This window comes from Pavona decussata, unplaced genomic scaffold (genome assembly GCF_977016875.1).
Source record: "Pavona decussata unplaced genomic scaffold, jaPavDecu1.1 SCAFFOLD_119, whole genome shotgun sequence".
Taxonomy (NCBI): Eukaryota; Metazoa; Cnidaria; class Anthozoa; order Scleractinia; family Agariciidae; genus Pavona; species Pavona decussata.
In genome coordinates this window covers 59,342-81,523 of record NW_028145533.1, presented here as the reverse complement: position 1 = coordinate 81,523, position 22,182 = coordinate 59,342, and the positions used below count along the sequence as shown (strand labels likewise).

General features: G+C 38.0%; 1 protein-coding gene across 7 annotated transcripts in view; it reads left to right on the top strand.

The window, feature by feature from the left end:
- The first annotated feature begins 1,810 nt into the window (after nucleotides 1–1,810).
- The window catches only part of LOC146469726 (tyrosine-protein kinase receptor Tie-1-like), a 53,730-nt gene continuing 33,358 nt past the window's right edge, over nucleotides 1,811–22,182 (top strand). For 2 of the 7 annotated variants that reach the window (XM_085122866.1, XM_085122865.1), the window contains exons 1-6: nucleotides 1,811–2,010; nucleotides 4,130–4,504; nucleotides 7,591–7,968; nucleotides 9,371–9,628; nucleotides 10,097–10,372; nucleotides 11,068–11,313. In XM_085122866.1, the coding sequence (XP_084978992.1) occupies nucleotides 1,935–2,010; nucleotides 4,130–4,504; nucleotides 7,591–7,968; nucleotides 9,371–9,628; nucleotides 10,097–10,372; nucleotides 11,068–11,313 (1,609 nt within the window). In that variant the 5' untranslated portion in view covers nucleotides 1,811–1,934. The remainder of the gene's footprint in view (nucleotides 2,011–4,129; nucleotides 4,505–7,590; nucleotides 7,969–9,370; nucleotides 9,629–10,096; nucleotides 10,373–11,067; nucleotides 11,314–22,182) is intronic. The other 5 variants (XM_085122870.1, XM_085122869.1, XM_085122867.1 and 2 more) reach the window with 4 other exon arrangements.

Sequence of the window (22,182 nt, the reverse complement as noted above, 5' to 3'; positions counted from 1 at the left end):
GTGAATTAGGGCCTCCGCAGGTTCGACGTTTGCTAGCACATTGTGAATTAAGTCGACTCTTTGTCGAACCTATTTTTAATAAATTCGACGCGACTTAGATTCGACGTTTGCCCTAGGCCTTAATTCTCTTTTGGGTTTTGGTGACTTTTGAATAATTTCTGGTACCGTATTGCAGAATGCTACTTATATTATCTTTTTCTTAAATACAGTAGAGATAGAGATTGGCATAGATCAGAAACTAGCAAAAACAAACAGAAAAAAGATAAAAAAAAAAAAACGCTGCTGTAAGCGAAGATTTACTGATATATAACAGTTAATTAATAGCTATAGTTTACTTCTATAAATGAATGGTTTTATGATAAAAGAAAGTGATTTTGACAACCTATTTTGGGTTTATGCAATTTGTTTCTTCTGTTTGACATAGAACACTTTGGCACAATAATTGTGCTACTGACACTCTAATAATAGGCTATACAGAAAATGAATTTTTTTCCGCTACCTTTTGCCCACAGATATCCTGGGCAAAGTTTGAAACACATTCAAAAATCTTCCTCATTCGTGGTGTCCTTGTAACCTAACTTTTTCTCTCGATTGAGAAGACAACCTGCGATTTTGTCGTAAATAACAGCCATTTATTTACAGTTAACTCGAACTCACCAAGGGAACAGAAAGAGGTATGACAGTAGATTTTCCTGGAATGCGCTTTACGGATAAAGCTCTTCCCTATGTGGCTGGTTTCACACTTTAGCCTCGTTGAACACAATTTTTACGTTGTGGAATCATTTCTACACCTAGCAGTAGGGCCAGAGATGGACCTTCAATGATTTAGCGCCACGGATTCCACCGCTTCGAACGGATTCTTTGCACACATTGTGTAACTTGCATGTTACAAGACCACTCATCAAATCCTCTGTTGCCAAATCGACTATAAATTATTTTTTTGCGGTTTCATAACTGCAATGTTGCTATTTCCGCAGGCAGGTATGTTTGCTTACATTTCCTTTGTCGATGTTTGTTAATTTATAGTCGATTTGGCAACAGAGGATTTGATGAGTGGTCTTGTAGCATGCAAGTTAAACAAGTGCGCAAAGAATCCGTTCGGTCGAAGCGGTGGAACCAGTGCCGCTAAATCATTGAAGATCCATCCCTGGCCCTACCACTTGTGCTTCTTTTTTTGGTCCTATTGAAGTCTGCCCTTGAGTTGCCCTCTGAGAGCCGTCAGCTTGCGCGAAATGAAATAGGCATCATAGCCCTGTTTTCCGAAAAATGACAAACGACCTGTGATTGGTCCGCCTTCGTGAACGGAAGCGAGTTCTCGTTGAAGCAGACGTTCGTGGAGGAGGAATGCGTGAACGCGTGACGAGACGAAAAAGCGTCTGCGTAGGAGGCTAGTAGATCGTTTACTCGACTAAGAAATGAAGTGGAATTTGGGTTCCTATGAAAGTAGCCTAATGTGTCAGTATTTGCCCATATCTTATGCGGGGCCGATGCATTCTAACGTCAACAAAATAGTGGAAACTATTCAATATAATGACCAAACGCCGAATAGCTAGTGGTTAATTCTTATAATATCATCCTATTCTGGAACATAAAATATATTATATATATAGCAGTACGCTAGGAATGTTTTCGTAGACAATGTTCATCACAAGGCTAACTGAAGTCAAACACAACTCAGCATTTCCATTATTATTGTCTTTCAAATGACTGTCAGTTTGGATATGCAAATGATTAGGTCGGATGAAATATGGACGCCAATGTTTACGCCAGCGTGACTTTACTTGAAGCTCGAACTTCCGTTTCAAGAAGTCACGTGCATTTATAGTTCGAAAGTGCCACGGCGACCATTTTAACTCCTTCTAATTTTGGCATATCTTTCGAGGTGGCATTCATTCACGAAGACCTAACGACGCTCTGCCAACAACTGTGATAAGATGCATTTTGGGAAGCAACTTGGAATCGCTTCAGTCTGCGGTTTCATGACTGCAATGTTGCTATTTCCACAGGCAGGTATGTTTGCTTACATTTTCGTTGTCGATGTTTGTTAATTTATAGTCGATTTGATAACAGAGGATTTGAGGAGTGGTCTTCTTACATGCAAGTTGCATTTGACCAGCTTGAACGTCGATTAACTGTACATGTTCTTTGCTACCGCTTACTATGCCGCGTAGTACCAGTAATGCTCCCAGTAATTGGGCTAAACATTGGGTAAACCTAAGGCGTATGTCATTCAAGTAAGGGATTTAAATGTCATCACTTCAATTTGTACTGGGTTTTGGAAAGATGATGCTTGGGCTTGGAGGTTACGTCTGTATGTAAACATGTGTTAGATCAGGGAGTTAGTTTCACGACAGAACAGTAGACCAACGAAGCCGTTTCTCTTTTTTAATAATTTCCAACCAAGGCTAAATACACTGGTATTTAATCGGGCCTTTAAACACAAAGAAATGAAATGAACGGATTAACAAGGAAATTTAGTGACTTTCGTTTCAATTTGAGGAAACGTAAATTGAGAACAATCAACAAAATGAATGTCCACCTCTAAGTCAGGTTCAAGGTTTCAGACACGTCTCAGTTTCAGCAAGAGGAAAAGCACTAATGATGACAATTCTTAACAAATGGAAACTTTTTGTTGTTATGTGTGCACCAGTGCGCCTGGCTCTTTATTCAACTTAGTGAAGATTCCCTTCAATGGAATAAATTCATCTTTTTGTTCGTGAAATGTTCTCTGAAAACTCAAAAGTAGCTCTTACGTTAGAATATAAATTTGCTTTATCAATGACTTGACTGAAAGCAGGAGTTTTGGTCACGCAAACTTATTAATCACTTCAGATAATGCAATGATTCAGATTCAAATATCCACTCAATTAGCATCCCTGTCCTGAAAAATCATGATCGCGATAAAGAACCCATTTGTGACCAATTATGCTTTTAGTAGTCAGCTGATGCAGTGGGATGAGATCAATTGACCCATGATCAATCGGCGTGGCCTTGACACGGACCGCTTACTTCTTGTGAAATGTTAAGGAAACTTTTTTGTTTTGTTTTGTTTTGTTTTTTTTTTTCAAGGCAAGGGCGTCAGCTCAAGGATTAAGGTATCAGCACAAAGGTTAAACAAACGGAAAATGAAAATACGAAAAGGCGCCCTGGTTCTTGTTGCACCCTCCTTGAACTAGAATTTTGGACGAACCTTTACTTTCCCAGTAATAATTAATAACTATAATAATAATTTAATAATTTATAAAGCGCTATTTACATTCGATGATCAAAAGCGCTTTTCTGGAATAATAAAATTATTATAAAATTTAAAAAAATGTATACATATATATGCAATGTCAGATATGTACAAAAACTGGCTACAATTTATTAAAAGCTGAAAAATAAAAATAAATCAAAATTAATAATAAATAGGAATTACATTTGCACCTCTTTGGTGGTATGATGATGTACCTTTATACGTGTAATGAATGTCGACAATTTTCACTACCATGCCAAGAATTAACTTGCACTGCATGAAATTATCGTTGTGGGGTGTCTTACAGCAATAGGAACTGTACAGTCTGTATACAAAGTTATATACAGAAAATTCAAGGACGTGACATGGTGAACATTAGTTCTAAATGAGCATCAGTCTACGCTTTGCAGTTGTATGCCAGTGTTGCACCGCGCAGGACCCCGTTTTCCTTACTAGGGTGGTGCCTAGCGCAAAATTAAGCGACTTATTTCCAGTACTTCAATTAACATTGAAGAGTTAATTCCGTGATATCTGAGTATGCAACAAAAGTATGTAAGGATAATTAACACTTGCATGAGGATTTTGTATATACAAGGGTTAGAAATCAAACATATACTGGCCATACAGTCTTTATTCGTCGGTGTCCTTCTACATCATTGTATATCTCCGTATACATGATGTATACCTACTTATTTCACCCCCTTATATATTATTTGTTGTTTTATGCAGTATTGACTAAAGGCGTCACAGGTTTCCCTTCAAACGCAGTTATTTAAGCACTCATGAATTCGGTGTGTAGGATATTATGGGTTCAACGCCGTCTCAATGCCATGACAAGCTGTCATGTTACAGTTCTTTTTACATACGTAAACGTTTAATAATCACTCGTTTCAGTAAAAGGCGCCATGAAGTTCACTTCACCTTATGGAGGAACAAGTGTGTATGGCACTGTGGGCTCTTCAGTAACTTTTACTTGGAGCTTTTCTGGTAGAGTTTTATTAGTTGAGTGGGGAGTCAAATATGGTGCAAGTAACATAATACCCAGACTAGTATCTATTTCTAGTTCCGGTACACCGCCAACATTAACAACTGAAAACCTTTACGGTGGACGTGTAAATGGAAGCTATCATGGCGATGCATCCTCTGGCCTGGCAATCTTTACGCTTAGTAACATAAGAAGGGGAGAAAAACGATTTTACGCTTGCAGAATAACAGACACTTTTGTTTTTTCTCGCACAAAATTTGACAGTGTGGAGTTGAACATTCAAGGTGGGTAGCTACACATATTATGTTGAAAATAGAGTGGTAATTTTATTTTTGACATAAGAAGTGGTAATGTTATGACATTTAATAGGAAAAAATCCACTCGCCAAATTTTAGTTTCTTATTGCAGTCTATGGTAACGTAGAGATAAACTGTAATCAGTTTTTGAGTCCTCAGCTTTCAGAGGCTTCTTAGTTTGTTACTAGGTTTCGAAATTGAATTCAACATTGTAATTATCTTAAAATGTCAACACAAAAAGCGCCCACTTGCAAAGATAGGCTTAACTGGATCTATCTAATTTTGCAACGTTTTCAGGCTCATAGGAACTCCCGGGGAAGCATCGAGACCGGCGTCGAATGTGTTAACATGAACGCTGTCATCATCACCATCACCACCATCATCATCATCATCATCATCATCATAATCATCATCATCGTCAATACGTCATGGAGAATTGTTTTCGGGCTAGCGAGCAGAGTAATCATACATCTCTTAACGCTATCTGCCCGCAGCGACTTTGAACCTGGACAACTTTTTTTAATATTAGAGTAACCGACATGAAAATTCTTAACTTTTTCAGAAATTTTTCTGGAAAAATTTGATGTGCTTGGTTTAATGTTAGTGCTCATTGATTTTGATCTTACCGTGGCAGCCAATTTTTTTTCAGAAAATGGACAGTTTCCTTTTGAAATGAACAAAAATTCCTTTGCTTACTGTAACGTTTATGCTTTAGCTCATATTAGTGTTCCTTTATTAGTTTTGATCACGTTTCGCTCAACCCTTCGCTGAAGTTTTGGGGAAATCCAAAATTCCAAGATGGCAGATCCAAGATGGCCAGCATTTGGGAATCATTACGCAATCACGACGTCATATATGACGTTCCCTAGGCGTACTGGTTATCTTTCGAGCCTCATTATTGCAGATTTTATATTTGAGGGGGCGGTCTCGTCAAAAAGGTACTGCTGATACAGTCGAGCTCAGCAACCGCTGAACGAGTTATCAGTCTTCTTTCCAGCAACTTTAACGCCCAGCAAGACAGTGCTCTACAAGATTATATTGAACCTTCCGTGATGCTTCGATACAATAGATCGAAGAGAGACTAATAGCAGTTGTAGCTATACGGTTGATTGCATACAGTTTTGTGATGCTGGGTGGTTTCGAAACTATGCTTGACTGACAATGAAGAGTTTTTGTTCGCCAAACGTTAAAATTTACAGTCACCTCAGTATATTAGAAAATCGAGAGTTTAAAGTTTGATAAACTAGTAATATGTATAAACATCTGCTTGGTCGCCGTGGCACTTTCGAACTCTAATTGCGCGTGACGTCTTGAAACGGAAGTTCGAGCTTCAGGTGAAGTCACGCCGGTGTAAACATTGGCGTTCATATTTTATCCGACCTTCATTTGCATATCCAAACTGACAGTCATTTGAAAGACAATAATAATGGAAATGCTGAGTTGTGTTTGACCTTAGTTAGCCTTGTGATGAACACTGTCTACGAAACCATTCCAAGCATACTTTATGTTCCAGAATTGGTTGATATTATAAGAATTAACCACTAGCTATTAGGCGTTCGGTCATTATATTGAATAATAATAATAATAATAATAATAATAATAATAATAATAATAATAATAATAATAATAATAATCCGCCAGTGATCAGGGCACTGGACCTAGTTACATCAGAGGTTCCATGGTTTTCGAAGACCCAGCCTAAGCCTATGTATGAGAATTAGAGGACGATAGCGTATTGCGACATTCCTCTGTATGCAGATAACACGCTCGTAAAGGCAAACAGGACCGACGCCACCATCGTGAACAAGGAGAATAAGAAAGTATCGGTGATAGAGATGAGCCATTACGCTGGGAGCTCGAGCAGAGATATCCTGAATATCGTGTGAGACAGTTCAATATTATTGTGGGTGTACTTGGAGGTTACTCAAGAGATGTCAGGAAGGCACTTAAGAGCTAGTGGGAGATAAAAGCGACACAATAGCTCTGCAGATACAGAAGTCAGTCATTACAAGATCACTCAATATTGCGAGGCGCTTTAAGCTTTTGAAATAATGGGCATTAGGCGTTTTATTATACTTTTTTTTCCGTCGTGAGGAACAGAAGTTTTAGTATTTAGATTTAGGATTTTATGGATAGTAAATAGTTTTAGAATTTAATTATTTGGCTCTTTATGATTAGGAGTTGGGATTTTAATGGTAAGGACTTTGGTCGTTGCATTGATTGACTTCGGCTGGCCGCCCAATCATTGTTTAGGATATCTGGGCATCCAGAAGTTTTTACTGCCATAATAATAATAATAATAATAATAATAATAATAATAATAATAATGATAATAATAATAATAATAATAATAATAATAATAATAATAATAATAATAATAATAATAATAATAAACGTAACTGCGAACAACTTTCGTGCACTATTTCTAAATTTTAAGCCCTTTTTATAGAAATCGAGCACTAATTTGAGCACTTTTTTTCCATGTTTTGTGCACTTTCTGGCGATTTTTTCCAGCGCAATCGGGACAGGCCTACACCCCACCCCTCTACCCTCCCCTTAAACCCATCCCTCTACCCTCCCCTTAAGCAGCTATGTTATTGTCATTCACCCAATATGGTCACCATAATTCCATTAACACCCCCACCCCTCTTACTTTCCCCGAAGCAGTTGCCTTATTTTGATGCACTTAAATTCTGGACACCATAATTCCCTGATGAAAAGGGGCAACGTAGCCCCGACACGACGTTCGCTTTACATCAGCGCGGCCAACATGTTTCCTTGAGGCAAATTAACTCCAGCATCTCGTACACACAAGTGTACGGCCTCCTTATACGTTAATATATATTCCGTATTCATGATGTATTGACGGATGCGTTATATCACCTCAGGTTTGATATTCCATGCAGTCTTGACTAAAAACGTAACGGGTTTTCCTGAATCTTTGTGATTTGTGCGCTCATTCGGTCTACAGAAAATTATGGCTTCAACGCCGTCCTAAACCCATGACAATCTGTCCTGTTCATCCGTTCAAGTTCTTTTTGCACATGTAAACCTTTAATAATCACTCGTTTCAGTAAAAAGTGCCATGAAGTTCACTTCACTTTATGGAGGAACAAGTGTGTATGGTTCTGTTGGCTCTTCAGTTACATTTACTTGGAGATTTTCTGGCGGAGTTGGGACAGTTAAGTGGGGAATCAAAGATCCTGCTCTAAATACAATAAAAACCACTCTGGTGTCTCTTTCCAGTACTGGTGTAGTACTATCAGTTACAAATCAAGACCCTTACAATGGACGTGTAAATGGAAGCTATAATGGCGATGCATCCTCTGGCCAGTCAATCTTTACACTTAGTAACATCAGAAAGGGAGATAAAGGATTTTACGGTTGCAGAATAACGTCAACTGATTTTGTCCCTGTCATAATATTTGACCCAGTGAAGTTGACCATTGAAGGTGGGTAGTAACACATGATGCTGGAAATGGAGTGGTAATTTGTGACATAAAAATTGAGTTATTGCCTTAAACAAGGTATTTTCAAAGGAGGTTCGTAGGAGAACATCAATTTGCGAAAAAAATAGCTTTTTGTTAGAATTTATGGTAAAGAGATGAGCAGTTATTGAGTCATCAATTCTCTTTAGGTTGGAAACGCTGCAAAATTAGAGAGATCAAGTTAAGACTATCTAGTGGTTTTTCGTGACGGGTCACATTTGAAAATGTAAGCATCGAGTCTCGTTATTTCACAACTTCACTGTTTTTCACTTTACTCAAGCACAGAGCCAAAATGATTTCCATTTTAATATTAGCTCCCCTTGTCTTATTTACGGTTTAATATTCTTTTGATTTTTGAACTTAATAACGAGTTAAGAAAGTCTAGTTTGAAAACAAACAAAAGAATACTAAGCGGGACTACTAAAGTGGCAGCCATTTTGGAATAGGCTGTGTGAAAATAAAGTGTATCTTATGATTTCCCAGGAAACTAGCGAGACTATTTTTTTTAATGCGTTTTATGCATCACAAGTGTAAAGAATCGGCTCACAAAATTAATGAACTTTTACCTCGAATTAAGAACAAAACGCGCCGATTGGAGGATGACGTGATTTTTGCTAAAATGTGTGGAAATTAAAGTAAATTAAATGCCGTTACATCATCGGGAAATTTTTTCGGGGTAGCGAGTAGAGTAATAATGCATATTTTAATCCGTGTTATATCTAAATGCCAAGAAAGAATGAACAAAAAGTAAAGAAAGCGAAAACGACAAAATTGGTATAGATTCAAAAAACTGATCAGAGCTTACGGCCTTTCCTTTGGCTAAGGAGCTAAAATTCCGTGGATCCGAGGTATCCCTGGTATCCTCGCGTTTTTGTAATTACAGTTAAAATATACAGTTTGCATGTCTGGTTTTAGTTGTTAAAAGAGCTGATAACTTTATCCAGCGGATAAGTGGATAGCTAGTGGATAAAAGGAACTCCAACTCAGACATTTTATCCACTGGGTGGCTATTTCAGTACTGCCACTTCCCCCCCCCCCCCCTCCCCCCTCCCTCTCCTGGCCCCGTTTCCCGGGACAGACAGCAAAAAATAGAAAAACAACAAAAACGGTCTAGAAGGGTTAAGAAACCTGGATTTGAGTTTCAAAAATTCACGAATTTTAAAAACCCTAGTAATGCAAAGTCACAGTCACAAAAGCATCCACTTAATCTAATAGTAATTTGGACAGGGTCATCAAATACTTAATAAAAGTTGCAAAATCTCAGTGTATAATAATAATGTAATTATAATCAATTGCCAATTTACAAATTATTATTGTTATTATTATTATTATTATTATTATTATTGTCATGTCCTTGAATTTTCAGAGAAACCGACCATCACTCAACCAACTGCAGCAAATGTCAGCTACAATAAGGGGAGTCCTGTTAATATCAGATGTGAAGCGTCGGGTGAACCAGATCCAGATGTGCAATGGATCCATAATGGACAAGTGAAGAGTTCTGGGTCTACAACAGCATATCTCACTTTCAGCGCAATCAACAAGGAAGATGCAGGAATATACACATGTAGGGCCAATAACTCTGCAGGAAGTACAGAGAAACAACTGAATCTTGTAGTTACCTGTAAGTACTATTCTACTTGTAGCCCTTACAACTCTGACCTAAGACATAGAAAATTACATGCGTACTTAGAAAATTAGAACCTTAAAATTAATGCAAAGATCAGAGGGAGTTAAAGTCAACTGGAAAGTTTAGGTGAACCATAGAGCGCCAGTTCAAATAATTCTCTCAAACTCTCGAGAGTGATCAATCGCCCCCCCTTTTATGTATTCATCTTATAAAATAAGGCTTAGATGTTAACGTTAAAGCACATGTAGCTAGGGTACAAAAATCAGAGCATGACTAACATCATAAAAATTTATAGTAATAATATTATTGGTAGCTGTTTTTACACCTGGAATCACAATTTGCTTTCATTTCTTTCTGGAATTAGCACACAAGTAGACAGCTAAGTTGGTCCCTTATTTGCTTGTTTAGGAGTTTGATGCCTCCCCCCCCCGTGTTAACCTGTATTTTATCTATTCTTCCCAGACAAGCCTGAAGGCACATCTATTACTCTCAGTAAATATACTGCTGCACAAGGTGATAATGTCATGCTCACATGCAATGTGGCAGCAGCCAATCCTCCGGTGTCAGAGTACAGAGTCTACTTAAATAGAAGTAGCACTCCTGTTTATACTTCAAAAAATACCAATAACGTCACCATCAAGAACGTTCAGCGATCACAGCATTATGGTGAATACAAGTGTGAGGCACACAATGCTGTTGGAAATGGGCAGAGTAGTCCAGTTCTTCTCAACATAAATGGTGAGTCAATTTTGAACGAAAGCAGATCCTACTGAAATGATTGTACATAGTCTACAATTATGTGCAGTAGAACCTTTCCAATGGTGAGTTTGCTTTTACTCAAAGAGACGATGTACGATTTAACACGATTTAGTAAAAAAAAAAAAAAAATGATTAACTGAGGTACCTGGCATTTTCTCACCAGTCTTCATAATAACCTACATGTAGACATTCTATATTAGCAGTCACGGGCAAACTGCAACCAATAGGGGAACGTTCTCCCTTATGTGTCATTACAAACACATGCTAAAGTTACAGTTTTTCTGTCCATAGTGAAGGAAAAGCAGGTGAATGGATGAAACATTGCAATTGCCTTCAGTAACAAATGAAAGTGTCTGGTCTTAGATTTTAAATGCATATGCAACAGTTACAGGCTTTGTTATAGTGGATATATTGAAAAATCTTATTTTATAATATGTGATACGAAGGGTGTTTTGAAAAAAGAAATACCTCAATAGCTAAGTTTTCCAGTAACCCTCTACTCAGTTTTCTAAGAATGCGTTGGTGACGGCAGAAATATCAGCAGAAAGTCATATTTATCCACTACGCACTGCTCTGTCGTGTACAGTTGTAAGTACTGGAGTCTTGTTGCGCTTTCTGTAATAACTGATTACAAGAAGATTTCCTAATGCTTTGTTTACATCGTTATTTTTCAGTTCCCGTAAAGATAAAACCATTTACAGGAAACATAACGGTAAATGAAACAAATCCCATTGATTTGAGATGTGAAGCGTCTGGTTACCCTGCACCGACTGTCACATGGAACAAAGATGGACGGCAAATACATCCAGGGAGTGTGTTTCGCATTGAGAGGAGCAATAGAAATCACAGTGGAGTATACGTCTGTATAGCAACAAATGTTGTCGGAAAGGCAGAAATGGAAATATTTGTCTCCGTTTATTGTAAGTAAAAGGAAACTACGAAAATATTTTGTTGTGCACAGTCTCTCAAACAAACAGTGACTACAATCCTATTAATTAGCCAGAGATAACACAGCATTGTCTTTCTAATTGTCTTCGTGTTCGTTCATGAAGCACCAATATGTGCAAACTGGGTAACCCATTTCTTTTGGTCGGCCGTGCAATATACAAAAGCAGCCCTTCAAATTAAACAGTCGCTGTTCTCTTTGGCATTAACAGTTTCTTATTTCTGGCCTTTTTTTCTTTTGTTTAATCACTACGTTCATTTAGTTCTAGTTTTTAGTATAAAAATACGATTCGCGCAGGGACGTCATGCCGCGCGGACGCGTCTCTTTGCCGTCCGCGTAGTTGAAGTATGGCAGCGACGCCCAATAACTCTCAGTAAATACAAATTAACATCTTAGTTACGAATGTCCTTTTAACTAAATGCGCGCTCAGAGAAACAAGCGTGGCGTGAGAGGTTCCATTGAAGAAGATACTTCGCCTGGAGCTTCGAAGAAACTAAACATGGCCTCCGAATCTGCTGGAAACCTCGAAAGAGACATAAACGTAGTGATTCAATCACTGGCCGACAGCGAGGAGGAGCCTAGTCTGTTAGAAATCAAAAGCTTACTATTAGCAATCAATCGATCGATCAACTGCTCTGTTTCATCACTTCTGAGTGACAACAAAGCATTGAGAAGGGAACTGGAAGAATTAAAGGACTGTATAAATTTCAACAACCGCGAACTGAAAGAGCTCAAGGAATCGTTACAAAAGACGAACAACGAAAACAAGGCCTTAAAAGCGTCCCTGGATTCTACTAACGAACAGCTAAAAGCAACGAAAGAAAAACTTCGTAATCAAACGGAAGATCCCTGGCATTGTGCAGCTATGGGATAACTTCGATAACCTCGAACAATACACACGTAAAACTCCATTGAAATACAAGGAATTCCGGAAGACGCCTATTCTAGTACGGAGGACGTTGTAATTTAAGTTTAACATTACGGTCGAGCCGGAGGACATCGAGATTTGCCACAAATTAAGACGAGGAAAAGGTATTATCGCGAAATTTGTTAGCCACAAAGCGAAGTCAAGCCTTTACAAGAAGCGTACAGAGTTGAAGAACGTTAAAATTAAAGATCTCTTCCCTGGATATCCAAGCAGAACACAACGTGGAATTTTTATCAATGAGAACCTGACAACTTATAGACGACGATTATTAGTAAGAAGAAGCTAACAGGCGCAGAAGAGATGGTACGTTGCTTAGTGTTAGGACAATGGATGGTAAGATGTTTGTTAAAACTTCCCCCGATGGCAGACCTATTAGAATCTTCTCTGACGTAGACTTAGATAATTTGTAATCATTACAAAAATACATTGTTAGTATAAGGCGTCTGCTCTTTCCCTGCCACTAGTTTATTGTTAAGTGTAATGGCTTATCAAATTGTAGGTAAATTAACTAAATGTGTTTTATTTATTCTTGTTCCTTTTTTTGTTTATGTACATATGAGACATTTTTGTTTATATTCCATCAAGCGTTTCTCATTTCCTGACAGTAGGCTTTGTTTTTTGTCTGATTTTTTATTTATCGGTAGTCTCATTACATATGTCAGCTTAGAACTTATTTATCAACTCCAAACAATTTTATTCGTTAAATTCCTTCTCCAATCTCACAACTGTCTGGATTTCCATAAAACTTACTTAAATGATCGCTGATATGTTCAAATTGATCTCGTTGAATGTGAGGGGCATAAATAACCTCCAAAAAAGAAGAACAATGTTTTTATGCTGTCGAAGAAAAAAGTCTCACCTTGTCTTTTTGCAAGAGACGCATGCTAAAAAAGAGATAGAAGCTCAGTGGAGAAATGAATGGGGTGGAAAAATTTTGTTTTCTCACGGGAGCTCAAATTCGGCAGGTGTTGCAATACTTATACGAAATGGTTTTGATTTCACACTGCATTCCGTAATTTCAGATCCCTCAGGGCGTTACCTAATTGTAAAGGCTTATATTAAAGACAAACAGTATGTCTTGGTGAATATATATGCTCCTAATAAGGATAAAGACTTGTTAGAATTGTTTTAGAAGCATTCAAAAGGACCAAAAGCTGATCTGCGACAACGATTTTGACAATGAAGAAAATATCATTATTGGTGGTGACTTTAACTGCCCTATTGATCCTCTACTTGACAAAAAAAAAGGCGGCGTTCTCTCTCCTCGGAGGGCTGTGGTGAAGAGAATTTTATGCATGCAAAGCGAATTGGATTTAATCGAAATATGGAGAATTAGAAACCCCAGCATGAGGAGTTACACTTGGTGTCAAAAATCCCCTGCATATTCTGCCGCTTAGACTATTGGCTCATTTCCAATAATTTACAGGATTTTATACAGTCAAATAACATTTTCCCAGCGATTAGGACAGACCACGCCGCAATTGTCCTGAGTATTGGTGATATTAAGAAAGGTGCTAAAGGCCCTGGGTTCTAGAAATTTGATTGCTCTCTACTCGACGATGAAAACTATCTTCAGGAAGTTGGAAATAATTTTCAAGCAAGGATGGTGGAGGGTGAAGGAATTAACCGATAAACGTGCGATCTGGGATTGGATTAAATACAATATTCGGTCCCATGCCATCAAGTTTTCAAAGATTAAATCGCAACAAAACAAAGAAAAGGAAACTCAGTTAGAAAACGATTATAGCGAGGCAGCAAGGAAATTTGAAGACGATCCTAGTGAAGATAACAAATCTCGGCTATATGAGGTGAAAGAGAAACTTGAACAAAGTTATGACGAAAAAATCAAAGGTGTCATCATTCGTGCAAGAGCTCGATGGCACGAATACGGTGAGAAAAGCTCGAAGTATTTCCTAAATCTAGAAAAAAGAAATCAAGTGAAAAAGCATGTAAGGAAACTTCAAATTAATAGTTCCTTAACAACTAACCCCTCTGTTATTCTTTCGGAAGCAAAACACTTCTATATGAACTTATACAAATCAACATCCGTAACTGCGGACAGAGAAATTTTGATAGAGCATTTCTTAAATAATCTGGATATTCCAAAATTGTCAGAAAAAGAAAAGCAATCAGGCGAAGGAAAATATCGCCGGAAGAGTGCGAAATAATTTTAAAAAGCTTCAAAGAGAACAAATCACCTGGAAGTGATGGGATTCCCATCGAGTTCTACACACGTTGGTGGGATATCATAAAGAAACCTTTCATTGAATGTGTCAACGAATCTTTTGTAAGAGGTGAAATGTCAAACACACAGAAAAAAGCTGTAATAACACTTATTGAGAAGAAAGGTAAAGATCGGTGTTTCATTGAGAATTGGAGACCTATCTCATTGCTTAATGTTGATGCTAACATAATGTCGAAAGTTATCGCTGCCAGAATAAAACAGGTTTTGCGAAATGTAATTCACAGCAACCAAACTGGGTACATCAAAGACCGATCCATAGGCGAAACTGTTAGGTCTATCTTTGATATAATGGAACTCACAGATGCTGAAAACATTCCTGGCCTTTTAATATTTATTGATTTTCAAAAAGCCTTCGATACCCTAGAATGGGACTTTCTTCTTAAATGCTTTGATGCCTTTAACTTTGGACATGATTTTCCGAAGCAAAACAGTCCATCACCGAACCAGCACTCGATTGAAGAAGAAGCCGAGAAGGACGCCGACTCGGTGGATATGTCAGATGAGATTGGGGCTAAGCTGCAAGCAATTCTCGCCAAGCTGGAAAAGCTCGACTCTATAGAGTCCACCTTGAAAACAATCAGGCGAAGCTCGAAAATCTTGAGGCACGAACGCAAAAGCTTGAACACTTCCGAACAAGGGCGGAGAAAGATATTGGCGAACTGAAAGACGGGGTAAACTTCGCCAAACAGCAACTTCAGGAAAAGCTTCTGGCCTTTGGAAAATCTCAACAAGAACGTGAAGCTCAGATAAAAGATCTCGCTGAAAAATTCCAGAAGAGCCCAGACGCAGTGAATGAGATCCACACAAAAAAATCTCTTTTTAGAATCCTATTCTCGGCGAGAAAATCTAAAGTTTATGAATATTGACGAAGATGAGTCAAACGGCGGTAAGAACGAGAACACTGAGGAGGTTCTTCGCTGCTTTTTGGAACGTGAACTCGGTTTTATGGATGCAAGGAGAGTGGAATTTCAAAGAGTACACCGCATTGGAAAAAGTAAGGAGGGTAAACCACGGCCTATCCTCGCAAAGTTTTTGCGGTTCAAGGATTGCCAACAAATTCTTTTCCTAGGTCACAGGCTCAAGGATACCGACTTCCAGATTTATAAAGATCTCCCACAAGAAATCACCAGTCGAAGAAAACTACAGATGGAGTCTTTCAAGGCTGCCAAGTGGAGCGAAGTTGCTGCCTCCTTCAGCACATCACAGCCAGATAAGTTGTTTATTAGAGGGAAACTTTGGCCAGTAGGTGTAAAATTCATAAATTAACTGAACGGCTCTAGGCACCGTTTCGAACATTCTCTTTTTCCTTGACATTTAGACTGTTTGTTGGGACTCTTGATTACCACTACGCACTATATAAGTTAAAATAATCAAATAGGCCGCGGACGGTAGTTACTAAGCTACAACCGGTAGAGTTTCGTACAAGGTCACCAAAATGCTTCATTCCTTCGTCACTAGTCCTTATTTGTTTTTATTCACGTTGTATGTGTTTTTGTTAGTTTGTCGGCTTCAGGGTATGAACAAGCGGTTACACAGTAACATCTTGAACTTTTGTTATTCATATATTTTTGTTATGGAAACGCAAAACAGTCGTGTAAATTTCCTTTTTATCTTGAAACAATGGGTTTAAAAATTGCATCTCTTAATGTCAGGGGATTAGGGAACTATACCAAAAGAAGAGAGGTTTTTAATTGGTTGAGAACAAAAGATATGTCGATATATATGCTGCAGGAGGTTCATTGTTGTGCTGTCACTTCTGACCAATGGGCTTCAGAATGGGGCTACCACGCGCTTTTTAGTCACTGCACAAGCAACAAAGCGGGTGTTGGTATTTTATTCAATAACAACTTTAATTTTCGCGTTCTTAAGGTCTTCCTGGACCCCAATGGTCGTTCCATTATCTGTGATATCGAGGTAAATGGGAAACCTATTACCTTGGCTAACATTTACGGCCCAAATGACGATGACCCCAACTTCTTTGAATCCTTTTTCGAGCATCTTTCAGACTTTCAATGTGAAGAAATCATAATCGGTGGCGATTTTAATTTGGTGCTAGATAAAGAAAAGGACAAGAAGGGTGGCCTTGCCAGAACCCATAAAAAACGCCTTAAAAGTGGTTCAAGACTTCTCTGAAAATTTGGACTTAGTTGATATCTGGAGAATTTTTAACCCCGAGACAAAACGGTATTCTTGGCGGCGAAAACATCCCGACATATCTTGTAGACTAGATTTTTTTCTTGTTAGTGAATCACTCACGTGCGATATTACTCACTCAGACATTGTTCCCGGATTCAAGACTGACCACTCCATGATTACTCTCACCATATCCCTGCATTCTAATCCTAGAGGAAATGGCTTTTGGAAATTGAACACGTCTCTCCTATCTGAAATCAGTTATAGAACAAGTGAAAATAACAATACAACAAACTGCGGACGAATACAAGGAAGATGACTCGGTAAATCCAGCCTTACTCTGGGAGATGATCAAGCTTAAAGTGCCCGAGAAATCAATTTCTTACGCCGCATCTAAAAAGGCCGCTACAAAAAAAAGGGAAATTCAATTAGAACGTGAAATCGCCGCATTAGAAAAGTTACTAGATACCACAGACTGCACGGTTCTTTTATATCATACCGCTGCAGAGAGAATTGATATCTTAAAAGGTGAACTGTAAAAAATATTAGAATACCGAACCAAGGGTGCTATTATTCGATCGAAATCTCGCTGGTATAACGAAGGTGAAAAGAACTCGAGGTACTTTCTAAATCTCGAAAAGAGACACTTTAAACAGGGAACAATAAGCCAAATTGAAATTAATGACAACGAATTCATTACCACGGATAAGGCTATTTTATCCGAATGTGTCTCCTTTTATGAAAATCTGTACTCGTCAAAAAAACAAGATTGCAATAACTCGATATTTTTTCCTGAAACGAACGATACTGTCTTTAGCTCCGAGGAAAAAAGTATGTGTGAAGGCACTCTCACTGAAAAGGAATGCCTCGCAGCCTTAAAGACCATGGATTCGAATAAAACGCCCGGTACAGATGGTCTACCCACCGAATTCTACAAAGTGTTTTGGAAAGACGTCTCCTCCTTCTTAATCGCGGCTCTTCATTATTCGTTTGAATCTGGTCGCCTTTCTATATCACAGAGACGTGGCACAATCAAACTTATCCCAAAAAAGGATGCCGAGCTATAGTATATCAAAAACTGGCGCCCAATAACTCTCTTAAATACCAATTACAAGATAGCCGCAAAAGCCATAGCAAACCGAGTAAAATCAGTACTACCAAGGCTTATAAACTATGATCAGACTGGTTTTATGAAAGGCAGATTCATCAGCGAAAACATCAGACTCATAGACTGCATTATCCAATACGCCTCAGAAAAGAATATTCCGGGATTGCTACTATTCATAGATTTTGAAAAGGCCTTTGATTCCCTCGAATGGTCATTTATCTTTGATACTTTACGGTTCTTCGGTTTCGGTGACTCAATTATATTATCAACTGGGTAAAAGTTTTTTACAATAATACCGAAAGCTGTATTATTCTTAACAACGGCTGGGCCAGCATTTTCTTTGAGACCCAAAGAGGTGTTAGGCAAGGCTGCCCTTTGTCACCTTACCTATTCATCCTTGTGGCTGAAGTTTTAGCCAAAGCTATCAGAAACAATTCAAATATAAAAGGAATCTTCGTAAGCAATCAAGAAATCAAAATCAGCTAGTACGCCAACGACACAACACTGATTTTAGATTGATCCATAGAATCTCAGTCTTTTTCACTCAAAATACTTGACGATTTTGGAAAAGTCTCCGGCCTCAGACTCAATGACAGAAAAACGGAGGCTCTAGTATTGGCAATGACCCAATTACTATACCTGGGAAAAACTTAAAATGGCCAATGATAAAGGTTAAAGCACTAGGTCTATGGATATCAACTGACCCTGAGATGTCAGCATCTTTGAACTTTAACGAAAAATTGGAGAGTGTGAGGAAAATCTTAAGCTGTTGGAGGTATCGCCGTTTAACTCTGTTAGGGAAAATTACTGTGCTAAAATCTTTAGTAGCGTTCAATTAGTTTATTTATTAACACCTTTCAGGCCCGTAGCAGGGGGAGGGGCAGGGGGGGCTTAAGCCCCCCCCCCCCCCCCAGAATTTTTGAAAGTTACAAAACAGTTTGCCAAAAAATAAATAATTAAACCAAATTAATGTGCAGCAATCAGTCTTAAACTCTGACGCTGCAAATGCCTTTTCACAGCCCTTTAAGAACGTGTTTACTACCTTTCAGTTTCCGTCGCTAACAGCTTGTTTTTATATACAACAACAACAACAGCAACAAAGGTACTCCTACCTTATGAATCGGAAATAAGAACCAAAATGAATCGAAATCAACCAATCTTAAGCCCTAATAAACTACTTGTTTTCTAAGGCATCCGCTCATTTATAGCAATACAATGTCCGTAGACCTCCTTAGTGTATAACAATTTAGTGTTCGCGCGTTGTCGAAAGACACACAAATATGTCCTCTCAAGAGCCAGAGAAAAAATTCTCCCACAGTCGGATTCTTACTGCCCGGTTAAAGCCAAATTTTAAAAGAAAAAGAAACATTTGCCCTCGTTTGTTTACGTCCTCCTTCAAACGTGAAATTAGGAAACTTCACATGGTAGTCCACGTAAAAAAAACGGCAATAAAGATGTACCAAAAAGTGTGATGCAGGTGCAAAGTTATTGTTTTACTTACTAAATCTACTTTTTTTTCTGTTTTTTTTTTTTAATGTTCTCGTTGCATCTTAAACTCCCTAATCAGTGTTGTTTTTTGGGGGGTGACGGGGAGGGGGGGGGGGAGGGGTAGTTTTGTTTAACCATTTTGCTGAACCCCCTCAGTTGTTTTAGCCTTGCTACGGGCCTGCCTTTGCAATCAAATTACAGGGCCTTAAATGAAGTAAATAACTGGTTTTATACATTTCTCTGGAATGGAATAGGTGACAAAGTGAAACGAAAAATTATGATAAATGATTACTGTGACGGCGGTCTAAAAATTATCGATCTGTTCTCCTTCAATAAATCCCTTAAGTCAACATGGATAAAGAAATACTTGGATACCAATAATAACGGGAAATGGAAACTCTTCTTTGATGGCGTACTTAAGAATTGCGGCGGTGAAAATATTTTGACTTCTAATCTCAATACTAAAGACACCCTGGAGATAACCAAAGTTTCGAATGGTTTTTTCAGAGAAATACTAGAAATCTTGGGAGAAATTAATTTTGAAAATCGAATAACGTCCGAGGAACACTTTTTAGATCAACCATTATGGTATAATTCTCTCATAAGGATTGGTAATAAACCTGTTTTTTTTTTCAAAGATTGGTTTGGAAAAGGTGTCGCTAAGGTGAGACATTTATTAGGAAATGATAATAACACTTTTCTTTTCCCTGAATGATTTTTGTCTTAAGTACAACCCTAAACGTTCGCCCTCTTAGTTTTTATGGGATTGTAGCAGCAGTTAAATCCTTACGGAACTCCACTAAGCAAATTTCTAAGGACAGTATCCAAGAGCACGGCAGTTTTCTCGCTAGGATGATAAACACCCAAAGAGCAAGCTCTCTCGTTTACAAAAAACTAGCAAAACCGCGGACATCAGTCAAAAGAAATGGCTCATTGACTGTGAACTCGCAAACAAGAAAAACATAAAGTGGACCTCTGCTTACTGTTTGGCTAGACGTTGTACCAAAAGCACTAAACTTATCGAATTCCATTTCAAATTCTTGCACAGACGAATGCCAACTAATAATTTTCTATGTAAAATCGGATTACAGGACAACACTAACTGTACATTTTGCAAAGAGACACCGGAAACATTAATTCATCTTTTCTGGTCATGTGAAAAAATCTCATCTCTTTGGAATGATGTAACCGACTGGTTGAGGAAAGCTCATTTGATATCCGAAGACTTTACTATGGAAAACACTATCGCCTTGGGGCTGAGGCCGGACACTTCAAAACTTGCACTCCAAATAAACTACTGCCTTCTGTTAGCGCGATATCATATATGGTTAGCTAAAACAAAAGCAAAACTTCCCAGCCTTTTGCAATACCTGCATTTACTGAAATCAAGGTATAAGGTAGAATCAAACAATGGGGACAGCAGAAAATAGGAACCTCTTGGAGATTTTATATGTATATGAACATCTAATTACGATTAATTTTTTCTAACTTCTCTCCCCCCCCCCCCCCCTTCCTTCCCACTCCACTGGCATTTTAGTTCATTTTGAGCCGCATATCATTTCGTAAACGTATAAAACTGTTTTGCACAACTTAAGCACTAAAAGCATTGTAAGTATATTGTATTGTGAGCATTGTAAGTATTATTAGTTGTAAATATAGCATGTACAGTATATTGTTAGTATAGTAACCATTGTAAGTATTGTAAGTAGGGCTTTGTATTCTATTTATTGTATTGTATTGTATTATGTGTCATATGTGGTTAATAAAGATTGTTAACAAGCAAAAAAAAAAAAACTTTGGACATGATTTTATACATTGAGTCAGGCTATTCTATAAAAACATTCAAAGTTGTGTTATATATAAATAATGGTACTGCCTCAGATTATTTTACCCTTTAATGTCAGGCAAGGTGATCCGCTTTCCCCTATCTTTTTGTTTTAGCCTTTGAAACCCTCGCAATTGCTATTCGAAACAATGATAAAATTAAAGGTATAAAAGTAGAGAATGAAGTGACAAAAGTACTCCAATTTGCAGACGACACAACAGCAGTTCTCTCAGATGTCAATTCGGCCCTTGTTTTTTTTCAATCTTTGAAACACTTTGAGATTCTATCGGGCCTGAAAGTTAACAATTCAAAAACAGAGGGATTATGGATTGACGCGTTAAAGAACAATGACAGCAAACCCCTTGGCATCAAATGGCCAAACGAAACAATAAAGGCCTCAGGAGTCTTCTTCACCTACGACAAAACACTGCTCTATGAAAAAAATTTCAGGGAGAAACTTGCAAGCATTGAAAAACTTATAAATATCTGGTCATCTAGAGGACTCTCTCTTTACGGAAAAGTTGTTATTATTAAAAGCCTGCTCCTATCAAAGCTAATGTATATTTCTTCATTGTTACCCACTCCTAACTATGTTATAAAAGAAGCAAATCAGCTGTTGTTCAAGGATAAAGTGACGAGACTGTCGACAATAAACAGTTACAAAGAAGGAGGCTTAAAGATGGTGGATTTGCATTGTTTTAAGTCTTTGTGAAAATGCATGCAAAGCAGTTTGTGACGTCATGTAAGGAATAGACCCATGCCCCTTACAAGCTCGGTCATGGGACAGATGATGGCTAGATTTCGTAACTTTTACAGCTTATAAAAAGTCAAGATTTAGTTGAGAAAAGGCCCAAAAAGGCTCAATGCGTTTCGAACAGGTGAAAAGATTTATTTAAGCGAAAAAAATTTTGGGGGTTATGGACACTTTAAAGTGGTTTATGTCAATAAATTTATTCATAAAAAAAAGGTTTTAAAATACTACACAAGTACGTTTCATGACCTGGCATTTTCTGGGTTGTTTTAGTGAGCCGATGCTCCATATGTTTTGATTGTACCTTCAGGTCACTTTCAAAGGCTATTTTGTAATTTCCATTCATGACCGTACATGTACGTATA